Below are 26,763 nucleotides of genomic sequence, written 5' to 3'. Positions count from 1 at the left end.
CTGCACCAGAGATGGGTCAGCCCTGGCCCACTCTCGTACCAAAACAGTAAAACAACACTGGGGTGGAGCTGGCCCACACATACCGTTCCATCCGCATCAGATCCGTTTAACTAACACGGTCCAGTGTCCAAACGCACATCGGCCAAGAAGTGGTCAGGATCAGTTTCACGAATCTGAACTGGAAATGGAACAGAGCTGGCCCAGTCCCGCATAGAGATGCGGCACAGATCCGCGTACCAGATCAATGCCAGCTATGCCTTATTTTTGGGATTTATGGCCTATGTGATGTTTAGTCTTTCATGTGTTTAGGCTACCTTATATTTAATTACCCTACAGTCAGAAGCAATAATCATAGGCCTCCATTCACATAAAGTACACATGAAATTTCCAGAATGTATATAAGCTAACAACCATAGCACTTGTTGCTTGGTGTAGGTCTTTAGGCATTAAACACATTAAAGAACACATTATTTGTGGACAAGAGCAAAAAAGAAGCATGTTCTGATTGTAGACTTTTATTTTTTTTAACTATAATAACAATTTCAAAATACTTTATTATATAAAGGGATAGTTCACCCAAAAATGAATATTTAGTCATTTACTCCCTCTCATGTTTCAAACCTGTATACCTTTCTATGTTCTGCGGAACACAAAGATATTTGAAAGAATGTTTTTAAAAAAGCAGATCTCACAACCCATTACTACAATTGTAAAAAAAATGATTATGACAGTTAATGGGTTGTGAGAAATGCTTGGTTACAAACATTATTCAATCTTTGTGTTCAGCAAAAAATAGAAATGTATACAGGTTTGAAACACGTGGGTAAGAAAATTATAACAATTTTCATGTTTGTGTGAACTATCTCTAACACATTACATCTGTTTGGCTTATTTTTTGTATTCACAACCCCTAGCTCTCTTCCTGGAGTGTGCTTGAGGTGGTCTGCCATAGCTGCATCGATTTCCGAGTCCGTGGCTTTTGGGCTCCACCTCCTCACAGCATCTGAGGGAAGAGAAGAATATGTTTCTTTTTAAAATAAATACAATTAAACATTTGAGGTAAATGACATGCACTTACTTTCAAAATCTTTATGGTCTACAGCTAAAATTATATATATATATAATTTTTCAGAAATCTTGTTTTTTGGTTGTTCAACTGCAGTTGGTTTGTTTTGATTTAAACCTTCATAACTTAAAAAATACAGCTAGGTAGCACCATATAACAAGATAATAACATGATAACAGAATAATAAACATGTTTTGACAAAAATGTTAAAAACGGAGTTATCTCGTTTTGCAATGAAACTCTTCATATATATATATATATATATATATATATATATATATATATATATATATATATATATATATATATATATATATATATATATATATATATATATATATATATATATATATATATATATATATATATATATATATAAATATAAATTATTGTATAAAAGATGTTATGCTTTAAATAAGTGTTAGATCAGTTGTGAGACCAACAGCATTTGTACCCTTGCTCTTCAATCCCACTGTGGTGCCCTTGAGAAAGACCCTAAACTAGGTGTGTAACTGTCAAAAAATGAACAGGATATTTCTGATAAAGACAGGTGAGCTGTGATGTCCCCTAAATACATAAATCATAGTAATAAAAATTACATCAATATACAAGAACAAGAGTTTTTTTTAGATCAACATATTCCCCAAATTACCTTGAATAACATAATACAAAGGTGTGCCTTTAAAAGACTTATTTTCCAGATGTCCACCACCCCTCATATTGAACTTTGCCATAAGACAATTAGACATCATTCTGTGAAAGAAATGTAAGATTACTTCACCTTAGACAAATAACCTTAATGGTCAATAAATTACAATTAACAGTAATGTGCATCATAGCAATTGCATGCAATGTTCAAACATACTCACAACTACTCATCTACCATGTAACATGTGCTATAAACAATATCCTCATCCATAGGTTTTGGTGACAAGTAATGGCTTACACCAGGGGTGTCAAACTCAGTTCCTGGAGGGCCGGTGTCCTACACAGTTTAGCTCCAATGAACTCCAACACACCTGTTTGGAAGTTTCTAGTAATCCTGAAGACCTTGATTAAACGCATCAGGTGTTTTTGATTAGGGCTGGATCTAAACTCTGCAGGGACACCGGCCCTCCAGGAACTGAGTTTGACACCACTGGCTTACACTGAAATTATGATTTGATTTCTTGTTTTCAGTATGGCTGACTGTTTGAGCCACTACGAACTTTAATAGTTCTGAACAAGTGATGTGTGACAGATTAAATCCTGAATTTAAGTAATATAAATTGCTGGGTTAATTATGGTTGTAATCAATATTCCTGCAATATTATGCAGGATTACACAATTCAAGGGAAACACATACCTGTTCATAACGTTGTTCATGCAGTCTCTGATAGAATATCCACCAGCTCAGACAGTTGCTGGACCTAAATGTGAAAACAATTGAAATAATGTTATAGAAAGATAGATGGAAATATATATACATATTCTTTATATCACAACTTACACAGATCAACTTGTTATCAACATCTTTGATGTATTCATAATGCATTCATAATGCATTCATAATGCAAAATACACGTCATATAGCATTTCTTACTTCTTGCATTTGAAGCTAAGGCCATAGGTGAAGAATCAGGTAGTCTCCATCCTGTTATTTTTTCGTTGTGTTACCTCACCTGTACAAATAGAGTTAATTATATGGTAGTGTAAAATATTAACAGTAAATCACTTCACAGTGTAATACTGCATTAGTTATGACATCAGATGGCTGTACTTTAGGTCTTTGTGGTTGAGCAATGACAGACATTATAAGCTCTGTATTTGTAACTATTAACTGAAATTCAGAGAAATGTACATGTTTATACTCTAAGCTGTGTTGTCACTAATGTAGTTTCCAGCGATGCATGATAAATCGCATGCGATATCATGCGCATCTCGTCATTGAAGCCGGTTCCTTGATTAGTAGTAAATTGCCATCACCTGCTTTCAGATGGAGCAGCATTTACTACACAAAGCTGAGGTTAACTGACAAGCTGGTCCATATCGCATGTATTGCAGGAGATGCGTCCCCGAATAATTAATGCGAAATTGCCCCAATTGTCAGTAAACTAAGGTTTCTGTAGTAAATGCCGCTCCATCTGAAAGCAGGTGATGGCGATCATGGAACCAGCTTCACTGACAAGATGTGCAATGACAATCACATGCGATATATTGTGCATCCCTAGTAGAATCTGCTTAAAATAAGATGCGACTGTAAAGTTCTCACATACAATGGGATGCTCTCTGGGATTGGAGTGCCTTCTGGTACTGGGGCGTCAATCCAGAATTTGGTATTGTAGACAATACTATATAGACATTAAAAACAAAAGGAGTGAAAAATGACAAGTTATTTAAGGTAAGAAAGGACACATTAATGAATGAATAACGCCATAACAGTACAATTACAAAAAATCCTCTTTAGGTGTATGACAATACACAAGAAAACAATACTCTGCCTGTTTCGGTTGTCTGGAAGATGGCTGTTCATTATGTCACCCTGCAAAACAAATTACACCTTGCATGTAATTTCATTAAGTACAATAAACATACACACGCACAATGTATTTAAAAAAAACATAGTAGTGTAAAATATTAAAATAAATCACTTTTTATATCAAAGTTTTGGGATATTATGTTGACATTCAGGCAAAACCCTGATGGAATAAATGTTTACCTATAAATGAGAATGACATTATAAAGTCAAAAGTGTATGCACTTTGGAGCCAAGCAACGTGTTTGTATAGTGTGGGAATGCACCAAAAAAATAACAAAAAGCATCAGTAGCACGTACGTCTCATAGTGTCACAGCTTATTCTAGGGTATAGATCAATCACATCATATTGATACCGATGTTTACTGTCATGAAGTGTGCCATCACCTGTGTAAACAAAATACACCAAAACAATTTATATAAATTTTTGAGTTTCATATCGAAATATATAAAAGTCCTTTTTGAAAGCATGATTCTTTTTCAAAGTAAAGCAAAGCAGTCAAAAACTTAATGTAGGGTAGACAAAGTCAGGGGTCGGGCACGTCTCATCCAAGTGTGTTGGACACAAAACTTGATCTTTAGCACAAACAAGAAGATATGACACATTAGAACATTAACAAATATGTAGACTGACTGTTTAAACCATATCTACAGTTTGCCATACCTTCTTTTTTATTGTTTGTGAAATGTGCAACATCTTCATTTGGTTTGTGTTGACCACCTTCAACTGTAAACAAAATGAAATTGTAATTACTGATATTAACCCCACAAATACCAACTCCTATGTGTTTAAGTGTATAAAACTGAGGCATTTACCTGGCTTTTAACAGCTTGTTTATTTTTATTTGGATTAGGTTCTGCTCTTCCTTTGTACAAAACAAAAGCAAAGGAAGTTAATCAAACACTTATGCTGAGCTTTTAATACAGAACAGTATTTAACATTTTACATGTGCAATGTGTAGGCAATCAAATCATTCCATCATGCCAAATATGTTTTAATTTCTGAAAGAAATTCTCAAAGGCTACATATATAAGCTAAAGTAATAACTTTGACTCTATCATTAAATATACTTTATACTATGGTATAACATGTGTAAGTTCAAAGTACCTTTTAGCCTATTAGCTAATTTTAGCCATACTCAGTGTGGACAATTCTGGCAATGTTTATTTTGGTTCATTTGTGTCAAACAAGTAAAACTTAACCACGTTAATCAAATAATACAAAATGTACTTACCCAACAGTAGATTTTATATAATATATAGACAAAACTCCTTAGTAAATTCCCCCTCTCCTCGTGGTTGCATGCAGAGGATTTTTTATGTCATGATGGACTATAAATGCACCTGTAAAAGACATGCATCCAATTCACATCAGGGTATATATTGAAGTACACGTAGCTAAAAGTCAAAGTAACAATTATACATGTAACCCCATAGAACTATAGACATGTACAAATGTATCTGAATGCATTTTTATGACATGTTTTTTTTTTTTTTTACATATTTTCACCGATTTATGCCGTCATACCGCGACTATTTTTGGCCAGGGACACGACGTTGCCGTCGGACCAATGTTTGCTGGGTAACTAGAAAAATTTATAAATTTCTATTTTTCTTTTTTCATTTTATAAATGGAAACGATAAATGAAAATTCGATTTGTTTTTTCATTTTTGTTTTTTAATTTTAAAACAAATATGGAATGGACGGAAGATACCCTGATTCACAACGCGTGTCAGACGAACATTTGGAAACCCAAACAAAACAGCACACGCAGTAAAAGACAGAATATAATGCATGCACATTGCACCGTGAAAGCTTTAGCCAGAAACCTTTATGCTGATATTACTCAAACAGAAAGCTGCATCCTCCGCAGGTCGCATATGCAGGATGCATACAGTACGTCATCAAGCCTGCTTTATTTCAGTTAATTAATCATTACATTCGCAAGTCATTAGCATATTACAACAATTAACTAAATATAAATACAGCTACGATTAACTAAATATAATAGTGTAAAACTTTATAATTGTTAATATTCTGTAACAAGACAGTCTTTATGACGTATGCAGTTTACAAATGCGACCTCCTATGCAGCCTTTTGTTTAAGAAACCTCCAAGAGAAAGGTTCATTTATCAAATGTTATTTTAAAGTATTAAAAACATCGTTGTTTTAGAATTTTTCGAACGAAATGATTGGTAATTACTTCACGATAGCTGATAGCGGGATGGGGCAAACTGTTCTAGGATTTCATTCTTATGGGGGCTTAGCCCTCAGTGATTATGTGAAGAGAGCATTATGATGCCTTTTTGCAAATTGGGACCAGTATTATTATATTAATAAATTCATGTAGGCTACATATACATTACTCTTCTATATAGTTCCAAGCCCTTATTATTATTAACCTAATACAAATAAATAAAAACTCTCTTGAACAGATATAAAAGGTATAAAAGTTATTTATTACTATTATTTATTATTGTGTATCTTGAATTCAAGTTCATGTATACTATATGTATATTCAAAGTTTAATGAATACTAACAATTTATATGAGAATTTATATTTATACGAGTCAGACTGTACTTTTCGGTATACATTATAAATCAGTTTTACTTTCCAGATGTATCATGCATGCTTCTAGCATGCATAACCATATTCATAAACTTACTAACAACAACCTGCAGTGATTCTAAATATGACTGTAATAAATCATACATGACCCCTTTAGTTTCTGATCGGAAAATAAGCTGTTATGTTTTAAAACAACATAAGGGTAAGTAAATAATGGAATGATGTATATTTTAGGGGCTAATAATAATAACATTTATCATGACTATGAAACTGCAACAATCACTTTATCATCTCTTAACGTTACCTGTCTCTGACCTCTTCAGTCTCTCTAACTCTTTCTCCACCTGTTTTCTCTCCTTTCCAGCATTTAAAAAACGTTATATATCCATCTATAAAAGCGAACAAGTCATTGAATGTTGTTTATAGTCTATCTTATTTGTGTGTTTAATTTCGTGGGTTAAACTCATATGACATATTTCTCAATTGCACATTCGATAACTTAGCATCATATTATTCACAGCTGGTATTACTGTTAACTAGAAAAAGGTACAAATATAGACCTTGTAGTATCGCAAAATGTCATGACAACGGCAAACTTTAAACGGCACGGCTTCATTATGCAAAGCAGTTTTGAATTATAAACGGGGGATACCAACCTATTATTATCTCATTTAAGACGGCAAATATTCTTATATATTTTGTAGACATGACTGCACTCATACAGGTTAGCAAACAAATTAAAACATTAGCGAAAATACCTTCTGAGCTTCCACGCTGGATATTTTATGAAACAACTGCTCCCTCTGTGTGACCTGAAGCACAGGCGCTCGAGCTCTCCTCCACTGACGGTTACGACGCATGCGCAGAACAGCAAAGCTAATCAAATGCCTCATAAACTCGTAATTTTTTTCTAAATGTCTTGCATTTTGCGTTTTTTTTAATAATTATATTCGAATTAATTGTTTTTACAAATAAATAAAACTTCAGAAAAATATATTTGATAGTTTGGTAGAAATATTAAGATTTTAATTTTAGGGGGGCTAAGATGACGGCAGGGTGGCTGGAGCCCCACTTAAAAGGGTCTATAACCGCCCCTGGGGCAAACTAAAACTTAAAGCAGAAACTTGCAGTCCCATAACACTATATTCACCATAATCACAGCATTGCCAACGAAATATAGTATTAAAAAATCAATATACGTACCCATGTTGCCATCCATTATGTGCGCCAGTGCCGTTTTTTCCCACGATGTTCGCAACTTTTTTTTCTTCCCAGGATGGCAATACAGCTTGGACCATTGCACTTGGATAGTGGACAGTTGCTAATGTATTATTTTGTTATGTGGTAAATCTTCCATTTTGAGACAAGCCTATTACTTTGTTAGTGAATTAATCATTTTTGTGTAGGCTACGTGCAAGTGTTCCATTGTAAGATTTAACAAATCAGGATTTAAAAACGAAATATGGCATGGGCACCCCCACAAAAGTTTCATTTGATCTATTCCAACGGTTTCTGGCTATAATCCGTGGTACGGATGAGGGCCAGATCAGCATAACGTCTCTCAAACGGACGGACCTCACTCACTTCGCGCGTTCGGCTCTGTTCAGTAAACCAGAGTGGAACACACAAGTTTGGAGGTGGTTTGGGTCAATATTACAGATGTGGGCCACATCAGGGAACTGTCTTTCTGGAAGCTTTGGTTCTGATGTGGTAAGTGGATCTGGCCCAAATCTGCTGACTGTAGAAAAACAGCACTGAAAAGTCTAACTGGCACATATACTGAGCCAATTAGCTTAAATTTGGTGTAGAAATGAAGTGGCCATGGGCACATAGTGCACCCTCATGTTTCTAAATTTGTGCCATTACAAAAAACTTTTATTCTACAGCAGCCAGCTAGTTGACTTCTCTGTTCAATTACCACCTGCTCCTTCTGCCCATATCCGTTTCACAGGTTTGGGCCAAATTAGTGTTTTGTATTTTAAACGCATCTCCTGACTTCCGGTTGAGTTGCGGAAACCGGACCTGGAACAAATCTGTAAATCGATGAAAAAACAGCTTTGCTAGCAGAGCTGAAATCTTATCAGGTGCAGATCTGGACCACAGTCAGATACCGTATGTCCGCTACAGACGGATCTAAAGGCTTTCATGCGGATCCGGTCCAAAGGAAATTGCTATCTGGGGAAGCTTATTGATGGTTTTAGGAAGCGATTGATTTCAGTTATTTTTTTTTCAAACGGTGTGCAACCAAATATTAAGTTAGGTGCCAATAATTTTGTCAGGCCCATTTTTGAAGTTTTGTGTGAAATTATTTCAAGTTTGGTTTTTTGCCCTTAGGACAACTCGAAGGTATCATACTTCGGAAGTGCATATTAAATAGCGGGAGCTTAGTCAGAAAGCCTCTACTTCGAAATACAAAATATACGTTTGCAGCCAATGTTAATCGCAGCGCTTTTTTGTTGTGCAACCCCCTTAGCCTGCGTCTCAATTTACCCAAAAATATGCTAGGCCAACATAACGCATAACCGTTACAACATAATGGTTATAAAACTTTATTATTTTATTACATCATCCATGAACATTTCCATTGCACAACTTATGGGGCGTGGTTGTCTGTTCGTCTAACCAATAACAAATAAATACACTCTAAAAACCGTTGGGTTATTTGTTTTACCCAATAGGTGGGTTAAACATATTGGGTTGTTCTGTTGGGTTATTCCTAGCTTGTATTGGGTTATTTCCATAACAACCCAGAGAGTTGGGTTAAAATCGGGCTCACGTCACGCATTTTGAATTTCAACGGTTGACCGGTGCCACTGCTGAGTGCGGACAGACACGAGAGGTACGTTTTAAAATATATATCTCTGTGTAATGTTTTATTTTGCTACAAAGTGTCTTTAAGCTCTAAAACACAGTAAACTATCAGTCACGTTTAAATAAGTGTACAAAAACGCTGTTGTCTAGTTTTTGTCCGTTACACCTGTTCCATTGATTAACTGTTACCGATGCCAACACGCGTTTTTAAGCCATCATAAACGTAGAGAGACATCGCAATTTATTTTAATACTAAACAGCACCAACAGCATGGTCCCTTACAAAAATGAATAATTTCTTCTTTTAGTAGTATAACGTTAGTTTCATGGCGTATTGATTGCCATATTGCTTTAACCATGGTTTCTGTAACAAACAATGTTTTTTGGTTTAAAGTGTAGTAAAAACCGTTTTTTAACTTTTGTAAGGGATGCAACCGGCTGCTTTTTGCTCCAAATATTTTATTTTGGCGGTCTGTGTTATAGACACAGAGCTGTAATATAAATGTGATTCTGAATGTAAATGTCTTAAGAAATGACTCGATGGCATTTTATTGTCGTCTTACTTCAGTATAATCCCTGATAAAGCGCTGTTTAATCCTGCACGTACTGTATACTGTAACCCCGGTAACGGTTGAATTTGCAATTCAGCGCCATCTACTGTCAAAGTAGAGTATTTATTCAGCGTGCCAGATGTGTTTGCTTTGAGATTTAATTAATTATTATTTTCTTTAAACGTAGACATTCTTGGAGATGTTGCATTAAAAACCTTACAAAATGGCCAGCAAGATGATTCAGCCTTCCTACAGTACCAAGAGGCAAAGCAAACATTTATTAATTTGCAACCTGTAAGTATCATTTATGACACTTGTTTTTTTTAACCTGTTTATGTGTGCATATTTACATTGTGAAAATTCTGTCTTCAGGTCAGAAAACAAACATAATTCAGTATTTGGAGGAGGAGGTATGACGAAGACCCCATGTCCTCCTATGGGATGAATTCGACTAATCACAAGCCTTTGTTATCGTGGGGAGGCATGCATGGCCCAGGAGCAAGACCAGCAGTTGACACGTGCTTTAATTTTTTTTTTTTTACATTTTATACAGAGTATCCCAAGCCTTTCACTACTGTTAAGTAGTTTCTGTAACACACAATACATTTTGTACCATGTGATGTTTCCTGAACACACTGTCACCTGCTTAAAGGGACAGTTCCCCCAAAAATGAAAATTGTCATAATTTTCTTCCTCTCCTGTCGTTACAAACCTGTACACATTTTTTTGTTCTGATGACCACAAAGGAAGATATTTTGAGTAATGTTTAAACCAAACAGATCATGAGCCCCATTGACTGTCATAGTAGGAAAAAAGAATACTATGAAAATGAATAGGGCTCATGATCGGTTTGATTTCAAACATTCTTTGAAATATACCTTTGTGGTTATCAAAGTAAAGACTTATATACAGGTTTATAACAACATGAGAGGGAGAAAATTATGACAAAATGTGTGAACTATGCTTTTAAGCAGTTTGTAGTTGGATAAGATTGAGTAGATTTGTTTTGTTCTTATGTTTTGTTTATTTATGTATGTATATATTTATGTATGTGTGTATGTATTTATGCTTCTATACATGTCTGTATTTATACATTTAAATGCAGGTGCAAATGACTAAATGAAAATAAAGCATTATAAATGTATTTGTAAGTTTTGTATTATTTATTTATAAAGCAAATAATAGTAATAAATAATAATAATAATAATAATAATAATAATGGGGTTAAAACAGCATTGCAAAAATAACCCAACAAATTGGTTATTTCATAACCCAACTAATTGGGTAAAACTTTCTACCCAATGCATTGGGTTAAAATAACCCAACAATGGGTTGGTGCTATAGTAACCCACCATTGGGTTATTTATTGGGTTATTTTTAACCCAACTGTTTTTAGTGAGTAGCAAAACGCTTTTGAATACAATCAATGTTTTCTTTTCACAGCTCTGTTTGACGATGCCAGTGGCACAAAAATAACACACTTGAGCTTTAATGATATCTGATTTGTTTCCTGTTTACCACGTTTGCATCGATCAGTGTTCTCAGTGTGAGGAAGCTTTAAATTGCACCCTTTATGATGCCAGCTCTATTTATTCATCCTCTTTTCAGCAATTTGAAAAGCATGTGTGTGTGAAAATATTTATATATTTAGACGTCCGTGCAAGTTTGTTTGGCTAAAAAATCAAATCGGCGGATTATAAACAGGGCATCTGCTCATTTTGATAATTGCAATATGAGTCAACATCTGTTCTGCACTTCTGAATCTAAAGATTATTTTTCTACTTTATACATTATGTTCTTATTAAGCTAAATCAGGAAGTGGATTCTTGGTTAAATGCATACTACTCTGTGTCCTCAGTGAGACATACCAGAAATGTTTACAAAATACCAATATACTGAAATGTGTTTTTTCTGATTTCTCTTATAGGTTGACTGGAGATGAGATGGGAACTCCTTATGATAAAGAGTCAATGGCCATAATTCACCTAAACAACACAACAGTCATGTACCTAAAGGAGGTCACCAAATTTCTTGCTCTGGTGTGTTTCATAAGAGAGGAGAGTTTCGAGAAGAAAGGTAACGGGTACTTTCTGGACACCCACAAATATTTGACTTATAATAAATATTACTGTTAGCTGTGCTTGCTGGTCAAATCATTACTATTTTGCTATTACTCCTATTGATTTGAACCCATTGGCTGTTTATTAGCCCATATTAATGCCTTATTCTGCATGAACATATTCTATGCCTTAATCCTACGCCATATCTACACTTGAAAGCTGTATCAGCTAGCATACCAAGTATTAATAAGCAGTAAATTCGTAGTTTATTAAGCAAAATGCGAGGTTAATAGTGAATATGTGTTTCCCATACTAAATAATTACTTTTACTAGGGGATCAGACCTACACTTTTGCCTGGTGGACCATAAAATGGGTCAGAAATCCCATAGGTTTACACATGTAATTGAAGACCCAAGCCATGTCCAGGGATCAGATCACCCAGCATCATCAAAGCATAAAAACAAAAACAGCAAATAGAAAACAAAATCATATTTTGAACCGCAAAGCCTTAGAAACCCCACACAATATGACAGATGCACCAATACTGATAAAAGGCCTTGTTTAAAAGACAACTTTATGTAGCGGTTCTAATGGAGCCGATTCAAAATGAGCAATAATAAAGATCTCTGTCAGATTTTGCTCGTAAGCTGTTTTATTCTTTACAGCTACAGTACATTGACTTTCATCAGTTAAAATGAGAAGCTGCTGGTATAAAGCAGCACTGATATGAAACAGTGATAATGACTGAAATCCTTAGGTGGCTAATGAGAATTAAATACCATGCAAGGAATTTCGTGACTGTTAGGGAGTGCGTCATCCGCAACTTTATGAATGTATTTCTCAGTTTTTAATTATTAATTAAATATTTTGTATAAATTAAAATGCACACCAAGTTATTGAAATGCTTTAAATTTGACATCGTTGCCATTAATTCAGTCATCTTTATATTAAACAATCGTACAATTATTTTCGAGTATTTCTAATATAAATCTTATTAACTCATTCCTCGCCAGCCCCTTAATGAAAAGTTGCCCGCCAGCATTTTTTGTGATTTTCACAAACGTTTCATTAAATTCCTTCCAGGAAAATGTTCTTCTAAAAATAAATAGGCATACAAATATAACAAATGAAAGAACAAACCCTCTGCTTTCAAACAAACAAACAAAACGTGGGAAAAACATTTCAACCTATCTATATTTTTATCTATGCTTATAAACTCTTAAATATGGGTATTTTTCTTTAAAAATAATTTTATTTTTAGCAAAAAGCTGTAATAATTGCATTTTTGTAAAGGAATTTTGTTAAAGGAATAGTCCATTTTCTTAAAAGAAAAATTCAGATAATTTACTCACCACCATGTCATCCAAAATGTTGATGTCTTTCTTTGTTCAGTCGAGAAGAAATTATGTTTTTTGAGGAAAACATTGCAGGATTTTTCTCATTTTAATGGACTTTAATAGAGCCCAACATTTAATACTTAACTCAACACTTAACAGTTTTTTCAACGGAGTTTCAAAGGACTCTAAACGATCCCAAACAAGGCATAAGGGTCTTATCTAGTGAAACGATTGTCATTTTTGACAAGAAAAATAAAAAATATGCTCTTTTAAACCACAACTTTTCGTCTATTATTTAAAATAATATTGCAATTTTTATGTTTCAAAACATCCTGTTTCCTTATGTCTCTTCCGTCTTTGTTAACAGTTGTACAGTATGTATTTAGTTCACGACTGCTTTGCAACAAAGCAAAATTGTGAAACCTTTTTTAATCAAACAAAATGAAACAAATTGAATCATTTTATTATTTGCCATTTTATAATACATGCAACTATTTAAATAGCTCACTTAAATCAGTTACTTCATTTTCGCCGGAAACTGGAGTTGCTAGCCGGATGGACGGCAGTCCTGTTGTTCAGTTTCATTAACAACGTCAGATTTATCTTCGAAGTTCATTTTTTCCCATGTTGATGATGATATGACAGCGACATTATTACCTTGTGTGATTTGAATTTAAGGAAGAATGTTTAAAAACTCGCTGACTGATACATCGATCAAAATACTTTGCTGCCTTAAAAATTTTTGTTGAATTTTTTTGTTGAATCAACGTATTATTATTTATCCTGACTAGAGATGAGTTGTTGTAACTACAGGTGAGTTGTTGACTTTTCTCAACTATATTTTATAAGTTGTGACAACTCATCTCTGTTGACATGACTTGTAAATCTAAGTTGATTTAACAAAAAAATGTATAACAGCAAAGTATTATGCTGAGTTTACACCAACCGCGTTTCGGGCGTCAAAATTGCGTCTATCGTGCGTGGTTGGCCGCTTGAACAATTTGGATGCATTCGCGCGTGTTGTAGACGCACGGAAAAGCAAGCATTTGACGCGCGTCAGAGGCAAACTCCGCTTCTTGTGGGAGGGGCAAGTGCTATGCGGTTGTCTGTTTGCAAAATGACTGATGTTGATTGTGCATTTATCGAGAGAGTTACCAGTTTGAATTTGGTAACCTTACTATAGGGGGAAAATAAGCGACGCGGGTCGATAAACGTCACGTGACTCAAAAGTGAAGTGTGTATTACAATTTCCAGGTTGCCCAATGTCCTCACTGACACTCTTCCAAGCGAGGTCCTTTTTATTCCTGTCTCTATAGAAATAAGAACTTGTGTCGTATAGCTGACTGCTTATGGACAATATCAAGCGTTGGTTGAACGAGTGACTCCGGGCGGGGCTGCCACCACAGCAGCAAGCAGGCTCCTGATTGGTTAAAATTTTTCAATGCGTGAAGCGCAAAATGCACAAAAGCACCATTCACGCGTACCGCACACAACGCTCAATTCGCGCCGTTCGCGCGCGAAATAGGCGGAAACGCATCTTCCGCGCTGCGCCGAACGCCTCTTTTGCGCCGCAGCACCTCCTGACCCGCATCAACACGTCTTCACATTGACTTAACATTGAAATCACTCGCGCTTCACGCCTCAACCATGGTTGGTGTAAATGCAGCATTACAGTGCTGCGCCGTTTTTTATTTTCGCACTAAAATAATTCGCGTGAGAATATCAGGCAAATAATTTCAGTGTAAAATTGTAAAACGGCGTAGTGGATTATAGCGAAATTAAAAACTGCAACATAATTAATATAAATAATATCAAATAAACGTAATATTATAGGCCAACTAAAAAGTAATAAAATGACAAAAACAGCTACAAAACTAAATAAATTGAATAAACAAGGGCACAGCATCTAGAAGGCTACAATTCTTTTAATGGTACAGTAAGTTAAATGTTTGTGGCCCTGCTTTTTAATATGGGACGCGTTATAATTTACGGAAAAATATAATTCGGTTTACTTATGCTATATGCAGTCTCACATGACAAAAAAGAAAACTGTTGCTTCGTGAACAGTAACGAGGAATACTTTTAAGAACAATGAAACAAATGTTGGGAAAGTGATATCTTTGATCGTTTTTTACTTCCTTTTTTACTTCCTTTTTCTTCACTTGGCATACGTATTGTTTCGGCATTGGTGCTTACTGGTTTGTCACTCTCTGCGCTGTCTGTGGTCCTGGATGGCTCTTTGATTTCCCTGCTGCCCGTTTGACTCTTCTGAGTCACCTGCTCTTATCTTTGGATTGTTCCCTGTTCCGATTGGACTCCCAATAGCGAACTGGAGTGACTTTATCCTCGTCGATCTGTTCTGCTGGAGTTGTTGTTAGCCCATTGTTCAGCCTTATTAATAAAGTCTGATTTATCTAATCTGGCCAACAAACAATAATATAACAAAATTTACTACCAATGTATATTTTTTCTCACCTTCAAGTTAATAGAGTTATTCTAGGTGTCTTCATTCATGTCACTCAATTTCCTGTTATACTCTATATTTCATTATTTTTGGGTTCATAAAATCTCTGATGAAATCAGGCAGTGTTTTACGGCAGCCTTCAAAGTAGATGTTGGTAAATGTTTTATGTAGATTTTTTCCAGTGGATCAAAGCTAAATCACGTCTCGGTTCTTTGAAATAACAAACACAGCTGTCATCCCGCTTGGCGGCAAAAACTTAATTCAAAGTACGTTTGCGTAGTAATGCAATTGAGGAACGTAATGCGTTTTGATTATATCCGTCTTGTGTCACACAGGACTCATTGACTACAATTTCCACTGTTTCAAGAAAGCCATAGAAGAGGTGTTTGATGTACGATTGCAAGTGCAAAGAAACCGGAAACTTTTAAATCAGAGAAGGTGGAGCAGACAGACGGTGCCGAATGGAACTCAATCGCAACCTCATTGAAGACCTGCCCATTACTGTGACTCTGTGACTGAAGGATTCATGCAGACTTGCATGTTTGCTGGGTTTAAAGGGCAACTTACTGCTCTTTTGCAATCCAGAGGATGAATACACACTTGTTTTGTGGATTAAACACTTGCACTGCCTAACCTAGCTGTAAATGTTAAAGTGTTCCTGTATAGCTCAGTGGTAGAGCATTGCATTAGCAGCGCAAAAGGTCTTGGGTTCGAACCCAGGGAACACACGTACTGATAAAAGTAAACCTTGTAGTGCACTGTAAGTCGCTTTGGATAAAAGCGTCTGCCAAATGCATTAATGTAAAATGTGTTACCTGTCCACAAGGAATTAATGTTTATCCATATTTATTTTTACAAAAAGGGGAATTTCTTTATTTTGTTGAACACAAAAGAAGATATTTTGATAAATGATTGTTGACGGCACCCAAAGTATTTGTTTTTTCCTACTACGGAAGTCAATGTGTACCATCAACTGTGTACTTGCTTTCCATCATTTATCAAAATATATTTTTTTGTGTTTGAATGGGTGAGTAAATGATGGCAAAATATTTAAGTGAATGATCCCTTTTAGCCATTACATTACAATATACAATGTATGCAATGTATTTGTACGTAATTTCATGGTGAAAAAATCGCTTTTTTATATAGGACACAAGCATATTTTTGAAAATAATGGGCACTATCATACCTGGCACAATGCAGCGCAAAGCGTGATGCTTGTTTGGTAGTTTCAGCCTGACGCAGTTATCATTTTCATGTCCAGCGCAACGTTGTTTAAATGGCAAATGCATTTGCGCTGATTTCTGCGCCCATGGGCGCCCTGGTCTGAAAACTATGTGTTCAGGCGCATTGACGGCGCGTTGCTATTTTGAGGCAACTAAAATAAACTACGCCATTGACCAACTAAAACCTGGTCTAAAGTCAATGCCACAATTTTTTTGTTATTTAAAAAGCGTGTTAGTAATACGACAATGGACGCGCAGCAGCACACAAGATTTAAATATTTAAAATAAAAAATGAAAGGATTAAAATTTAAAAGATTTTTATTGTGTCTCTTGGACATAAATAAGGACAGATTGCAGGACTTTAGAAAGCGTGAAGAGTTGAAGAGCTGCTTTACCTGTAGACTGGTAAGCTGGTAAACTTTTTTCTTTTAAAAAGTGCAAATATTGCATTTTTTTTTTATATTTTTCTTAACTCTTTCACCGCCAGCGTTTTAAAAAAAAGTTGCCAGCCAGCGCCAGCGTTTCTCATGATTTTCACCAAAGTTTAATGGCTTCCAGAAAATTTTCTTCTTTAAATAAATAGACATACAATATACCAAATGAAAGAACAGACCCTCTGCTTTCAAACAAAAAAAAACGTTTCATCCTACCTTTAGTAGTTCTTTTGCAATCAGCTTTTGAATATGGGTAGGTTTTTGCAAAAACACCATATTTTGAGCAAAAAGCAAAAATAATTCCATATTTGTGACGGACTTTTCATAGAGATCCCATTCAGAGCGATCTTTAAAACAGACACGGACATGCAGCAGCTTGCCATAGGGCAATACTTCCGGTTTTAAAAAGTTGCGGTGGATAATAGCGGTATTGCGGAAAGACGGAAAATCTCGTCATTGGCGGGGAAGCGTTTTCTCTTAATTGACGAGATATCTCGTCAATGGCGGGGAAAGAGTTAAATGCTGCCCAAGGATTTATAGTATATGATGACTTTGTACCTGTGGATAGGTTGAGATGATAATTTTTTTCAAAACACTCAGTGCTGAAGTGGCTCTCCAAACGGTTGTAAAATCTTTATCGTATTTGTTACAAATATTAAGTATTTTTACTAATGCAAACCTTTTTTTTTGCATATTTGTTAATGATTCTTATTAAAACCTTTACAGTGATAATGCATCATATTTTATTGGCTTATTTTACTTATTACTCCATGACTGAAATAACGACTTTTAAAGAGAACCAAAGCTTAAACTGCACAATTAACCATTGCAATGAATAAAACACAATGCAAATTTTTTTTAACATCAATCTTAAACTGGTGGTCTACAATTTTAATGCTTACAAACTCTGCCATATAAACCATAAATCGGCATGGCGCGAGCGTAACTGGCTTTTAAAGGGGATTTAAGATGAGATTCTTATTGGTTTATTGCATGTTACGCCCCAAAACACACCCATTATTTTTTACGAGAAAAGGAACAAACTCTATTAGACTGTGTGCCAGGCGCACAGACCATATGCCCGCCGTTAAACTAGCAAAAGTGGATTCGGACACACCTTAAAGCAACACTAAAGAGTTTTTGCTCTTTGCTCCCCCTACAGGTTGGAAGCGGAATTGTCCATTACCACTGTCCTAAATAATTTAGCTTACTGCAGCAAAGCTGGCTCTGATTGGATTGTAGGTCTGCCGTAAAGCAAGTTTTTTTTTTTTGAACGGTTCTAAACTTCTTTAGTGCGGTTTTGGCTGATAGAGGGCTTCAAAGCGAATGTTAAAGTGCTGTTCACCCTGTTTCGAGTGGAAGAACGACTTTTTTGAAACGTTATTTTAAGGTAAAAAAAACTCTTTGGTGTTGCTTTAAGTGCACTTGCGCCCTGCGCCTAAATTAGGGCCCAATAGTAGCAGAGTTTTAACTTAAAAAAAAAAAAAATTCTTTACAATGCAAAAAAAAAATTCTTTACAATGCATATTTAAGAGTTAAAATAATAATAATCATTTAATTAACTGTTTAAACTTAAAGTGTGGATGTTAATATATTTTCTATTATCCCGACTTAATATGCAGAGACAACTATAATGCTGTATTCACACCAAACGTGGTAGAGGCGGCAAAAACACGCTATTTGCACGTAGTTGGACACTTAAACTTGAATTTACTTGCTTCATTCGCGCGTGACATTCTAGTCATTCGAGACATTCACACAGAAATTCCCATCATGGGAGGGGCTTCAGCAACTCCCTTAGCTTCTTGTTATCATGTCACTACTAGAGCAAGCTCCTGATTGGTTAACGTGGTGTGATTTTCCGCCAAAGTTCAGATTTTTCAACTCACACGTTTCCCTATCGCGCCACGCTTAACGGCTTGCGCCGCTAACCGCTTTGCGCTGCGAGACCTCCAGATGCACGTAAACGCGTCTAAACATTGAAATCACTCCCGCTAGACGCCTCTACCGTGCTGGTGTGAACGCAGCATAAGTAACCCATTGGTTGGTTCAGTGTGTAATTCAATGGTGTGGGTTTGGGGTGGGACAGTTTTTTTTGTCTGACCAGTTGCAGACGGGAAGTTTGAAAACAATTATTGTTTATGCATATTTCTTATTGTATGATACTAGTGACACAGTACTTAAAGCCTTTTGTGTTTTAGTCAATTAATAATCAGTTTGCAATACCTCATTATTTTTATTTGATTGATTAAACCAATTTTGTCCTTAAAGTTGCTAAAAATGTTAGCATACGCACAAACTACAGTACAACAAAAGCATGTAAATGGTTGTTTTGCATATTGTAGTCATGTTAGCCTACAAGCACAAAACTGATACTAATATGCATAAATATTTATTTATATAGTTTATTAAATATATACTGTAGAGTGCTTTGATATAAAAAAAATTGTCATAATTTTGGGAAAAAAATATGTATAATGTTACTAAATTAAATGCAGGAAGTATTCATGCTTTCACGTTTTTCCTTCATTTACGTCAGTAATGAACTTCTTTGCCATCACAGGAAGTACTGTATATGGACACTCATACGCTTCAGCGCCTAATATCATGTAACTGATTTCAGTGGCTTGTGTGTTGTCAGGGTTTAATGCGTCTGCAGTGTGAAGCGTCTCGCTGCGGGTTAAAGCACCAGCTCTAATCCTAGGGGATACCTTTGCTTCGGCAATGAGGGCTGCTGGGTAAATCTCATGAGGTCAGAGCCGATTACGCAAGAGCTGCTCCTCTCTGGATGGACACTAAATCATCTGTAGGGAAACTACAATGTGTTATGTAAGACAATTTCATGTTGGGTATTATAATCTCAGAGGGCCTAGTGCTATTTACATAGCAAGATCAGGGACCCATCTGTGAGTGAGGCTTTTCTTCTCATGCCTGTGAATTGTTGAAGCGCAGGTGAAGTTAAGCACTCTCTTCGGATGTATCTCAATATGAAAATGTTGAAAGCGCTCTTTCAAATATATATATCAGTATTTTGAACAGTTTCCCTGTTGCTGTCAAACCAAGTGTCGTTTTAATCCGTCACCCATAGTTTTCAGTCACAACTAGTCAGTAGCAAGTGAAAGGACCAATCAGAGACTGGCAGGGTTGATTGAGGCTGTCATAGAGGATTAGATTGCTTTAAAACTTAAGCTGTCTTTTCACATTAAGTAAAGGCTTTAAGGGCCCTTCACGAGGTCTTAAATGATTGGGTGAAAAGAGAAAAGTCGGATATGAACTACAGTATGTGGATGTACGTAAACACAATGCATAAGATGGATGCAAACGATACTTCAACTAGTGGTTTTATTAATACCTGTGCCTTAGAAGCAATAAGTAAATTATTAATGAAAAGCAATTTTAAAGCACATTTTACAATAAAAGTATAGCACTTTACAATCATTCATAATGATAATATCTTGCATGTAGTAATAATGCATGTAGGCCTATGTACACTCACCTAAAGGATTATTAGGAACACCATACTAATACTGTGTTTGACCCCCTTTCGCCTTCAGAACTGCCTTAATTCTACATGGTATTGATTCAATAAGGTGCTGAAAGCATTCTTTAGAAATGTTGGCCCATATTAATAGGATAGCATCTTGCAGTTGAAGGAGATTTGTGGGATGCACATCCAGGGCACAAAGCTCCCATTCCACCACATCCCAAAGTACAGTGAACTCATTGTCACGTTCAAGAAACCAATTTGAAAAGATTCAAGCTTTGTGACATGGTGCATTATCCTGCTGGAAGTAGCCATCAGAGGATGGTCATAAAGGGATGTATATGGTCAGAAACAATGCTCAGGTAGGCTGTGGCATTTAAATGATGCCCAATCTGCACTAGGGGCCTAAAGTGTGCCAAGAAAAAATCCCCCACACCATTACACCACCAGCCTGCACAGTGCTAACAAGGCATGATGGATCCATGTTCTCCTTCTGTTTACACCAAATTCTGACAGAAATCGAGACTCATCAGACCAGGCAACATTTTCCAGTCTTCAACTGTCCAATTTTGGTGAGCTCGTGCAAATTGAAGCCTCTTTTTCCTATTTGTAGTGAAAATGAGTGGTACCCGGTGGGGTCTTCTGCTGTTGTAGCCCATCCACCTCAAGGATGTGCGTGTTGTTGCTTCGCAAATGCTTTGCTGCATACCTCGGTTGTAAAGTTATTTCAGTCAAAGTTGCTCTTCTATCAGCTTGAATCAGTCGGCCCATTCTCCTCTGACCTCTAGCATCAACAAGGCATTTTCGCCCACAGGGTGCCGCATACTGGATGTTTTTCCCTTTTCACACCATTCTTTGTAAACCTTAGAAATGGTTGTGCGTGAAAATCCCAGTAACTGAGCAGATTGTGAAATATTCAGACCGGCCCGTTTGGCACCAACAATCATGCCACGCTCAAAATTGCTTAAATCACCTTTCTTTCACATTCTGACATTCAGTTTGAAGTTCAGGAGATTGTCTTCACCAGGACCACACCCCTAAATGCATTGAAGCAACTGCCATATAATTGGTTGATTAGATAATTGCATTAATGAGAAATTGAACAGGTGTTCCTAATAATCCTTTAGGTGAGTGTATGTGTCGCTAAACAGATCTTAAATGTGATTTTATATCATTTTAATGTTTGGTATTGTTAATTAAATTAACAATTAAATTATTTTCTAAAATATTTGAATGATCTCACAGTTAATTGATTTTAAATTGACATCTGCAGTTGTGGATCAACAGATGCATCCGCAGGAAGTCTGGAGCATCTTTAGTTCCAACGTCTCTTAAAAGTAATCTTTGTTGTTGCATAACTTTTGCCCCCGATCAACAGCCCTAGATTCTGGGATGAGCGAGGACAGCCCAGCATCCATCCCGCGCTGCTCTGACCTTGCCGTTTTCCCGTCGGAATGAAAAAAGTTGGGGAAAAAAGCAACAGATCTGACTTGTGAGTTTACCTCCTGCTGACACATGAATATGCAGCCCGGATATTATTATTAACAATTCAGAAGTGCTTCATTAAAGATAACTTATAATTTAGACTCTCAGCATCCAGCAAATCTAAGAACCATTTCATTTTCAAGAACGGAGGCAAACATTTAATGTAATCATCATTTAACAATTTATTCACATTTTTCTGACCCATTTTCAAAGTGTTCACCACCTTGCATATGGAAATGATGATATAAGACTATGAAAAGTTTAATACACTTGAATTGAACAAATCTTTTTTTTAAAAGACAAAATGCAACATTTTTATATACCCTGGCATGGGTAATCTTGTATGGGACTCATTTGAACTTGAATTGGCTTGAGGCAAACTGTTTCATCGTGTCAAGGGCAAAAGTTACTTTTTCAAACTTTGGATGGATTTATTGTTGCAGACTGCAAATCCATATAAAAATAGAGACTGTTGTCTTTCTCTATTGAATCATTTATATGAAGGATCACCTTGGAAACACATCTCTACAGTACTGAAGACATGCTAAGATCATAACTTCATAACACTCGATAAACAAACTCTCTCTGTCTGGAAATAAAGTTATTAGAAACACTGCTGTAGAAACATATATGTTATCTGAAGTGTGCTGGCAGGTTTTTACACTTAACTTCCTGTTTAAAAGACTTAAATATGTACAACATTTAATATTTTCTACAAAATCATTTGCAAACTACAAACTCTTAAAACTATTTTTTTAAATATACAGTTTTAGACTCTTTAGATCAGTGGTTTTCAAACTTTTTCGGCATTAAATGACATACATTTTATGACATAAAACAGAATTCATGATAAATTAATGTATTTTATAAAATAACAAAACTGGGGTGGCACCTCCGTGGCCACGGCCCCCATTTTGAGAATCACTGCTCTAGATTAATGTTGACCATTTGCAGGACACTTAGAAAAGTGTACTGTAAAAATATTTCCAATGTATCATGTATTGTAATTAAGTCATCATTTTATTTTTTATTTTTAAATATAAAGTTATTCATGAATAAATTATTTCTAAAAATCTCTCTTCAGGCTTGATGCTGCTTTTAAAAAGTCTGTTTGCTTCACTGGAGTTTGAAATGTGTATGAATTAGTAATTAATCATCAGTATTCACTCTTAAAAAAAGGATGTTTTCATTTTATACACATTTTTGTGCAATTTAACACATTATGGGGTGGTTTGCCGGACAGGAATTAGCTTAAAACAGGACTAGGCATTAGTTTAATTAGAAAAATATAACTAGTTTTAACAAACATGCCTTACTAAAAACTTTACTGGCATGCATTTTGAGGTAAAAAAAAAGGCACTGATGTATTTTAAGATATGTCAGTGCAAGTTTTTTTCAGTTTGGACAGCTCTTTTATGTTAGTCTAGTCTAATCCCTGTCCGGAATCAAGAACGAACACAGCTTTAAATTTTTTCATATTTTTGTAAGGGTGAGCGGGTACGAATCTTACACAGACCTTTTATAGGGCCAAGCAATCTGTGCTTTTGGTCATTTTATCTTAGTTTCAAAGAACAATCTCCTGTGAATTTGTTTGATATGTTTTGATGTGTTTTTGTTAAGATACCAGTGGCGGCTCATGACTGCTCATCCGAGGGGCACAAATTCAAAGAATGTGTTCGGAGTGTCATGTGAACCGTGTGCACCACATGTTTTGTCAAAATATGATAAAACAGACACTCACGTTCACAAAATACACGCAAGACACTCCTTTAACAGTAAACTCTGATTACACATAAGATTATGCGAGTATCTGGCAAAAGCGAGCGTCTCTTTTATCATAAACCCTTTAGATGCGTCTGCAGCAGGCACTTATTTTGACAAGACACATGATGCACACAGGATCACTCAACGTGCAAAACGCATATTTTGAAATTACGAACCACACACATGACGGGCTACATACATGTTGTGACGAACTTCACATCGAGCGCCCTCGAAAAAATAAGTCACCGGCCGCCACTGTAAGATACACTGTAAAAACAACAACAACAACAAACAGTTGGTTCAACTTAAAAACGTAAGGTACTTGGTTGCCTTAAAATTTTGAATTAATTCAACTTAATTAAAAATATTAGTTGACTCAGCCTTTTTTGCAAAATTCTTTTTTAAATTTACTCAAACTGTTAGGTTGAAATAAAATTTAGCAAAATAATTTTTACAGTGTTCCTATAATATATAATGATAATAAAATAAAAGAATTTCCTTAATCAAAAGTATAACTGTAAATATAATATCAGGAGAATAATTGACAATTATGATTTTTTTTATCTTAATTGTATCTATTATAGACACATGTAGAAACAAAATCCACCTCTCGTCACTGTAGAAAGTGAAGTAACACCTAAAGTGAAACTTTTAGTGAAAATTTCTATGATTCTTTGATTAAGTCAAAAAAATATATTACTAATGTAAACAATTTTAGGTGTTACCAATTAAAATTATTCAGTAAGTTGATCCAACTTTTTACAGTAATACTTATAATAATACTGATTTATTTGTGTTTAAATAGAAATTAGTGTTGGATTTTTACAGTGCATGTGCTTCACAAAATGGCTACGACAGATGTCAGAATTTTTGTCTGGAAAGGCATCATGGGAAATTTGCATATTATGTGGCTCTATAGTTACTTAAAATGTTAAGCTAGATTTACTTAATTTTGACGCAATTGTTGGCATTACTTATGTTTTTTTTGCATACATTTAAGTTTTTTTTACATACATTTAAATTTTTGTGTTACACATACTAAATAAGTTAAGTAGAGGTTGAACAGTTATGAATACTAAGTCTTTCGTGTTTAATCTAATTATTAAGCAATGGTTGTTCAGCCAACGAATCGTTTTACAACAAACCACCTGTTTGTTACAATGAACCTAGGAGGTACAGTATCTTTTGCACTCCTGTCACTTTCGGTGTACTTGTATGGGAACAGTCTGTGATTATTAAATTAACTCAAACTATTTGTTGAATGACTGAGCCAATACCAAAATGTGTTGTGCCCCGTTCTCCCCTAATGACCACTAAACTTTTTAATTGAATGCTGTGCTAAGCAATTGATTTAAGTTTTCCTTTTTGCATCAGTCAACACTCCTACTTCACACATAATAAAACCAATATTTCATGTTTATTATGTAGTAATTGGGATATGATTCCAGACAACTTTTGTATTCGTTACATATGAACATCTGTTCTGTTTTTAAAAATGTTCATTTGTTTACATCGGATTTTAAATTAGTGATCGGTGGCAAACCAAAAACACTAAAGTGTCACTCTTCCTTTATTATCTAAATGTATCATAAATGTAACATGAGGGTAAAATTTTTGTGTTTCCACCAGTGTAACTTCTAAGAATGGTTTCAGCTCCCATCTTCATTCGAGTTAGAAAAAGATTTCAAAAGGTTTCACCTGTCTGCATTAGCAGTACCCTCCATACTCATCACTTTTAGCTGCAAGCACACTGTGCCGGCACTCATTTAGGCTTGGACATCATGCTATCATTTGAGCTTTACACGGTGTGCTTGACAAAGACCAATGAGAGCTTTGTTTATATTTGCGATTTATTTCTCCATTTTGATTTGCAAACAGTGCAGCACAAAAGAGCCGGCTGTGCAGGGGACAGATTTATCCCTTTAATATGAGAGGCCTGACAAACTTTTACGTAACAGATCCTTTGGAGACACGCTGGCCGCGCTCCAGCTCAGTCGCAGGCATCGAGTGGATATGGAGCTGGGGCGTGGCAGCGATGAATTGCTGTGAAATCCCAGATAAGCTGAGTTTCAGTGGCAGCAGAGATCGAGTAGGAGGACAAATGCATGAAAAAAATGAGCCGTACCATCTGCTGCTGTTGCAGTGACAGGAAGTCAGACATTTAGGCAAGCCCCTGGATGGAGATTCCCCCATAAAACGCTTAGGGGTTCGTGAAATCTTCAGAAGAAACTGAAACCATTGCTGCAGGCTGTGCACTTATCAGCTTGGAAGAAAATTATACATCTTCTCAAGTACATCTTACATGTTCACATTAAATTGTTATAATGTGACAAGCTGATCCTATACGATGAGTTTGGTTTCATAGATAAACACCATTAAAAAAAAAAAAGAGTAACTGCAAAAATCAGTATTGTTGTCAGTATTAAAAAGTAAATTCTTAATTTTATGCAAAATCCAATATTTGCCATGTTATTCCGTCACTTTTCTCCCTTTTTCCCCAAAATCCGATAAACGCCAGCCCTCATTCTCTGCAGAATGCAATAAATCCGCTCAACCAATCACAGCGCAGCATTCCACGCATTGTAAACAACAGTAGCGGTGCGTTAAATACACACAGAATCCTAGTTTTCCTCATCTACTTTGTACTTCAAAACAAAAACAAAATAATACTTTTGATGGCATTGATAAACCTGTGGTAGTTTTCTGAGACGAGGAGGAAACAATCGTCATCAAAATCGAATAATTTACACGAGAGGCACTCAGGAGACGAAAAAATGCCATCTGTTGCTTGTTCTCCCGACAGCATCAAGCTTCTGTCATGCTAACACATTGACCCCAGGGGATCTTATGAAAAACTTTCCATTATTTTACTCGAAGCCAACGAAAATCGAGCAGGATCAAAAAACTTTACAGCTGATTGCTGTCAAAAAAATTCAGCGACGACGTCCCAAGTATAACAGCAGCAATGACAGTGTTCTCAATATCACAAAGTAAG

At 35.7% G+C, this 26,763-nt stretch overlaps 1 protein-coding gene and 3 long non-coding RNA genes across 8 annotated transcripts in view; 2 read left to right on the top strand and 2 right to left on the bottom strand.

The window, feature by feature from the left end:
- Positions 1-22,969, top strand: part of rragd (ras-related GTP binding D) — a 31,797-nt gene extending 8,828 nt beyond the window's left edge. The window contains exons 6-7 of one of the 2 annotated variants that reach the window (XM_065244799.2): positions 11,441-11,589; positions 19,677-22,969. In XM_065244799.2, the coding sequence (XP_065100871.1) occupies positions 11,441-11,589; positions 19,677-19,699 (172 nt within the window). In that variant the 3' untranslated portion in view covers positions 19,700-22,969. Of the gene's footprint in view, positions 1-11,440; positions 11,590-15,710; positions 17,768-19,676 lie in introns of those variants that run through there. The other variant, XM_065244798.2, reaches the window with a different exon arrangement.
- Positions 549-3,968, bottom strand: LOC135733644 (uncharacterized). Of its 2 annotated transcripts, XR_010526991.2 has the most exons (7): positions 3,882-3,968; positions 3,547-3,587; positions 3,322-3,396; positions 2,649-2,727; positions 2,412-2,475; positions 1,719-1,819; positions 549-1,003 (listed from the first exon to the last, which is right to left on the bottom strand). It is a non-coding gene; the product is annotated as an uncharacterized lncRNA (long non-coding RNA). The 2 variants fall into 2 exon arrangements; XR_010526990.2 differs by lacking the exon at positions 549-1,003 and having other exon boundaries at positions 1,468-1,819.
- LOC135733654 (uncharacterized) lies at positions 4,102-8,153 on the bottom strand. Of its 3 annotated transcripts, none has more exons than XR_010526994.2 (5): positions 7,356-8,153; positions 4,817-4,925; positions 4,398-4,447; positions 4,246-4,308; positions 4,102-4,157 (listed from the first exon to the last, which is right to left on the bottom strand). It is a non-coding gene; the product is annotated as an uncharacterized lncRNA (long non-coding RNA). The 3 variants fall into 3 exon arrangements; XR_010526993.2 differs by lacking the exon at positions 7,356-8,153 and adding an exon at positions 6,911-7,084; XR_010526992.2 differs by lacking the exon at positions 7,356-8,153 and having other exon boundaries at positions 4,817-6,751.
- LOC135730878 (uncharacterized) lies at positions 8,787-10,328 on the top strand. The gene is made up of 3 exons (XR_010526101.2): positions 8,787-8,991; positions 9,701-9,807; positions 9,886-10,328. It is a non-coding gene; the product is annotated as an uncharacterized lncRNA (long non-coding RNA).
- Positions 22,970-26,763: the final 3,794 nt, after the last annotated feature.

This window comes from Paramisgurnus dabryanus, chromosome 17, assembly GCF_030506205.2.
Source record: "Paramisgurnus dabryanus chromosome 17, PD_genome_1.1, whole genome shotgun sequence".
NCBI classification, from domain to species: domain Eukaryota; kingdom Metazoa; phylum Chordata; class Actinopteri; order Cypriniformes; family Cobitidae; genus Paramisgurnus; species Paramisgurnus dabryanus.
Note: the sequence above shows the minus strand (reverse complement) of the source record. Positions and strands in the feature narration are given on the sequence as shown.